This window comes from Cynoglossus semilaevis, chromosome 9 (genome assembly GCF_000523025.1).
Source record: "Cynoglossus semilaevis isolate Cse_v1.0 chromosome 9, Cse_v1.0, whole genome shotgun sequence".
Lineage (NCBI taxonomy): Eukaryota > Metazoa > Chordata > Actinopteri > Pleuronectiformes > Cynoglossidae > Cynoglossus > Cynoglossus semilaevis.
The window spans coordinates 5,092,513-5,097,827 of NC_024315.1; the positions used below are offsets into that span (position 1 = coordinate 5,092,513).

At 42.9% G+C, this 5,315-nt stretch overlaps 1 protein-coding gene across 1 annotated transcript in view; it reads left to right on the forward strand.

Moving 5' to 3' along the window:
• cxxc4 (CXXC finger 4) overlaps positions 1–5,303 on the forward strand; it is a 21,128-nt gene extending 15,825 nt beyond the window's left edge. Inside the window, exon 3 of the mRNA XM_008316675.3 lies at positions 4,648–5,303. Within this exon, the coding sequence (XP_008314897.1) occupies positions 4,648–4,692 (45 nt within the window). The 3' untranslated portion in view covers positions 4,693–5,303. The remainder of the gene's footprint in view (positions 1–4,647) is intronic.
• The last annotated feature ends 12 nt before the right edge of the window (positions 5,304–5,315 follow it).

Here is a 5,315-nt window from a genome sequence, read left to right on the forward strand (position 1 = left end):
CCTCTCCTGTCTTAGACCTGGAGATTGGCCCTGAGTGTTTGGCTGACTCTCCAAGTCTTCCTCTGGATGAAGCACCTTGGTTTTTCTTTTTTTTTTTTCTTTTTACTCTGTTTGTGTCTGCTTTAGCAGCAGTCGGCTATGAAATATATTTCACCTACGTCTTAACATTTTATTTGAAACGATTAAACATTTTGGCATTTCAATTTCAGAAGATGAATGGAATACAGATGACACTCCTGGACGTGCATTTAAATTTCACCTACTGTTGTCACCGGTGTCCAAGAAACTCAAGGAAAAAACTCCCTGGTCAAAAACACACCGTATCTCAGCCTGACTTCACCCACATGTATTTACTGCTAATATATTTTAACTCCAGTGGAGAGATGCTGTTCTTCCTCGAACGAAACCCACGATCTATTCCTAATCACTGCACGTAAACATAACCAGCGCCCTCACCAGGACGTGGTTAATGTCGATCCCGTAAACATAACCAGCCTCACCAGGACGTGGTTAATGTCGATCTCATTTCGGCTTAAAGCACAACAGCTCGAAAACGGCTATTGTGTGGAGCTGGAAGTCTGCAGACCTGGTGATAAGTCGAATATTTTTGGCTCAGAAATGTGAGCTCGTGCATATCCCAGCAACACCCTGTGAATTTTTACATATATTTGTGGTCTGTTAGAGCCGCCACTGAAGACGGTGCAGTCAGGGTAAAGTGGCCTGGAAGTTAATAAACATGGATTAACAGGGAAATGTATGGCACGTGTGTGTCATGAGGAATATATAAATAAATATATAGACTAAAGATAACGGTAGTTTATTCCTACAGACTCATGTCGGACCACTCTTTCTAGGTAAGATATCTTCTTCCTTTCATTTTTTTTTTTTACTGAGTTTTTCAAGGAAAACACATTTTAAAACTCAGATTCAGAACGCAGGAGGAGGCGGCGCGTTTGTAGCAGTTTCAACCGCATTACCCTCAGCAGTTAAGAATCGGATGACGTTTTGCACACGTCTGAGTACGTGTGTGTGTGTGTGTGTGTGTGTGTGTAGGCTGCGGGCTCTGTGACAAGGCTGGCTGGGAACATAGAGCTGAGGGTTACTGCCAGACATGTCTCAAGAGAAACAGGGGCACATTTGCAATCACCCCGAGTTCAAAAGGGTAATTTATTCACAGCCTGTGGTTTAAAGTAGACCTGCTCAGAATGCCAGTGGGATTGTGCCACTAAGCAGCGTAGTAGAGACACATTATTTTCCCTTTTTTTTTTTCTCTCCCCTCGTTTTCCTTTTTTCTCTCCCCTCATCATTCCCTCCGTTGCCCGCTGTTGTCTCTCGGAGCCCTGTGTGGCGTCTTTTAACACACACCGGTGAGCATATTTCACTTTTACACTCATCCGCATTGACGTCCCAGCGTTGATTGAATTTTGAGGCGCTGCGGCGTCTCCCATTATCGTCCTCATCGTCTTGAGTGGTTTATCTCTGGCCTCGGCTCAGTGTGACGCCAGGGCTGCAGGGGAGGAGAAGAGCAGGGCTGGGGTGGGCTGGGGTGGGCTGGTGGTTGGGGACTCTTCCTTTTTCATTTTTCCTTTTGAATTAGAGTGGGAGAAAAAAAAACAGGCAGGACATTTTTTCACCAAGATTTTCAAGATTATAACAGTAAGTGTTTTTGGCATCGGAGCGGGGCTGTGAATTGGCAAGAATCTGACGATGCGATATGTATCACGATACAGGGCCAATGATACGATATAGTGCAATATATTGCTATATATTGCGATACTATAGGCACGACGATATATATGTATAACAATTTCATTATAAGAAAACTGTCTGCATAGTGAACACACAATGTTGTTGCAACGCTATAAATATTTTCACATTAACTGTTAATAAAAAACGATACAGTATCGTGAAACGAAGTATTGCGATATTTCACCAGTTCCTACTTCTGATTCACGGCGTCCTCAGTCAGCTGTTGGTGCAGCTTCACTGTCACTAGACCTGCCAGGTTCATTTAGCGTCACATGACCACGGTTGCATGAAGAATCTACCACACGCTCCCGGAAGATTATTACAGAAGACACTAATTTTAGGTTTGCAGAAACATCTCCTCCCCCCGGTAAATTTAATACTCAGTTGTGAGCGTTCAGGTCCACGGAGGGACAGAGTTGTCTCTCTGTACTGAGAGCTGTGAGCCAGAATGTTTTCCACGCTCTGCTGCAGAGTCACTGGTGTCGTCACTGGTCGAAGCGCCTGCTGAAAACTCCTGATTTCAGGTGAAACCTCAGGGGTTGCTCCACCGTCTTTACTAACAACTCTTAATGGTCTCTACGTCTTTCTTTTCTCCTCCCGTTTCTCACCCTTTGTCTTAGACGTCTTGTGGCTTCTCTTTTCCTCACCCTCCCCGGTTGTTGATAGAGTGATTTTTGAAGGCACGTAGGGGAGCAGAAACGCGGAGCTGTGCTAATTGAGCCTTCTTTGTGCCTGGTCACTGCGGTGTGTCGTGGCCTGGGAGCGAATCCAAGCAGCACTCAAGAGCCCCGCTGGATCGATAACGCTGGAGTTTAACAAAACAGAGACATGCCAAGAGCCTAGATCAGGGTCATTATTGTCTCTGGCAAGGCGCACTTACACCAGGGACTGATCAATGTGTGAATATGGATCAAGATAAACATTCTCATCTCCCCCGTTTCTCCTTTGTGTCTCTGAGAGCATCAGAGTGCAGACAGAGCTGAGCTAAGAGCAGGAAGTGGCCTTGAAAGCACCATTCTCACCATCATGAACACTATACTGTGAAATATAATCCAAGAATAGTTAGCTTTTACCTGAATATGTCAGTGTGAATAGTAAAATTCACTTCAAATTTGTTATTCATGTAAAAGATTTTAGATTTTTGAAAAATCAGCAAAAATGACAAAAATCTAAAAAAAAAGGAAGAATGTAAGAAAATTTGAAAAAGAACCTTTACTTACCTGTTTACCACTCTGACCAATGACTGTTGACTACAATGATGCTCTGCTTTGGTTATCGATGCCTAAGGTTAAATATAATGTTAATATTAGTGGAAAAAAATGCGTTGGCTTTAAAGAACCATAACTTTCCCATCGACTGCAGCAACAATAAGTCATATTTCCTGAGGAAGTGACTCGTACACCATCTATATATGTGTCCTGACCTAATGAATGTGTAAAATTATGTACATCCTCAAGTTCTGTTGAGTTAATATGAAGAATTCAGAAAAAATCATTTTGAATTTTTAGGTGGTGAAACGTTTTTTCTTTATTCTTTCTTTAAAAACGTTGTAACTTTGTTCGGATCATAGCGATCGTACATCCCTCGGCTGGACAGCCTCGTCGAGCTGCCGATGACACGTGCTATTAAAATGTCAAATTGCCCTGCACTCAGACTAACGTGATCTCAGCTGTGATTATGCAGCTCCACGCCGCCCCAGCCTCGTCAACAGCACAGCGGAGAAAAATCAGAAACTGCGCTAATTGGTCGTGAGGATTGGTGAGAAACTTGGGCGATTTCTGTCTGTGACTCTGTAAAGAGAGGCTGTCGTTCTGGAGTGGAGGTGTTTTGGAACACGCAGGAGGAAGAGGAGGAGGAGGAGGAGGAGGAGGGAGAGGGCAGGGGGGGGTTGTCTGCTGGCACAGGCTCAAATTGAAATGATGCACTGTTCCCCCTCACTGCTGCTGGAGCTGCAGTAATTAAATGCCTCATTGTTGCATCTTGGGAGTTTGTATTGAATATTTCATCCGGCGTAATGATTATTTGGTGGTGGGTGGGAGGTGGATGTAATCACCTTGGCTGACTCTTTGATGAAATACTTGATTTGGTGGTTGTGTTTCACAGTGGCTTTAAGGGCTCTTCACTGCCTCTCACCTACACTGTCCTGGTGATGAGCTTTCTCAAAACTTTACTCTTTATATTTACATAAATGGGAAAATAAAAGAGGGAGTCGAAATGTTTCAAGACAGGGTGTCGAACTCATTTCGAGACTGCAGCCTGGTTTAAGGTCAGTACAAATTTTAGTTAGAAAATATTAATATTTAATTAAGTGTTTGTCATCCAGCGGGCCAGATTGACCTGCCCAGTGGGCCAGTTTTTATTAAATAATCTTTTTATAAATATAAATAGTTTACGTTTAAACAAGGGCTGTCAAACGATTCAAATTGTAACGTGATTTATTACAGGGTAGTGGTCGATTAATTACGGTTAATTAAGATGAATCAAAATCACAAAAAAGTTCTTGATGTGTTTTTTGACTCGGTCGATTAATCACGGTTAATTAAAATCACAAAAAAAGTTCTTGATGTGTTTTTTGACTGCATCACTGTACTTGGTGGACGTATGTGTCTCCATATGTCTCCACTAACACATGCTGGACGTTGAGATGGTATTTTAAGCTGGAGGTGTTTCAGTGAAATTCAAACTTTTCTCCCCACAGTGTGTGCAAATGCCATGTATCTAGACTGTGAAAAAACCTGATATTTTACACACAATAAACAGTTGAAGCTTGACAAAGATATAACGATAAAACAGCTCAGAACTGTTGGAGACACCTACAGGCCATAGATCAGTATTACCACCTTTGGTTGATTAATTTCTCATGGACTCAAAATCTGTTTTTTTTTTTGTCTCCTACAGAGGACGCCGGTCAGCAGTGGTGAAGCTTTTCGGTGGTTCTTCTAGACATTGGAGCCGCAGCGCCCTCGTGCACCTGCAGGAGGGAAAGTTGGACTCTTGACTCTACCAGGAGCATTTGATCGGTTCCCAGAACCCAACGTGCTTCACACATTTGTGACATAACGATGAATCTCCAAAGGGGAAAAAGAGGACAGACGAGAAGATACATGAAAACAAAATGGTGTCGTTTTAATGCTGTAATTTTTCCTTTTTGTGTAATTATTGTAACTTTTGACAGTATCATATTGTATATTTTCGGTGTCTACGAACGTGTTCTCAGTGTTGTGGCTGTACTTTCGCAGCCATCCCCCGTGTAAAGGACTCAAACAGACAATCAAACCCGGAGTCGACCTGGACATCTGTCAAACAGAGGAGCAAACAAACTGTACACTGGAGCAATAATCTGTCCTGTTGATTATTCTTCAACCTTTAATTTCTGTTGACTCTTCTATTATTTCATCAACCTCAGACACCCTCTAATTTCTCCTTTTATTTTCTCTGGAAACACATTCACTATTCTCAGCTGGCTCAGTGTCTGGCCCAGAGCCAGCGCGTGATGAGCGGCGTCAGTTCGTCCGTGACGGGCTCGTTGACATGTTTCCCTGTGACTTGTTTGAGTACAGGACACA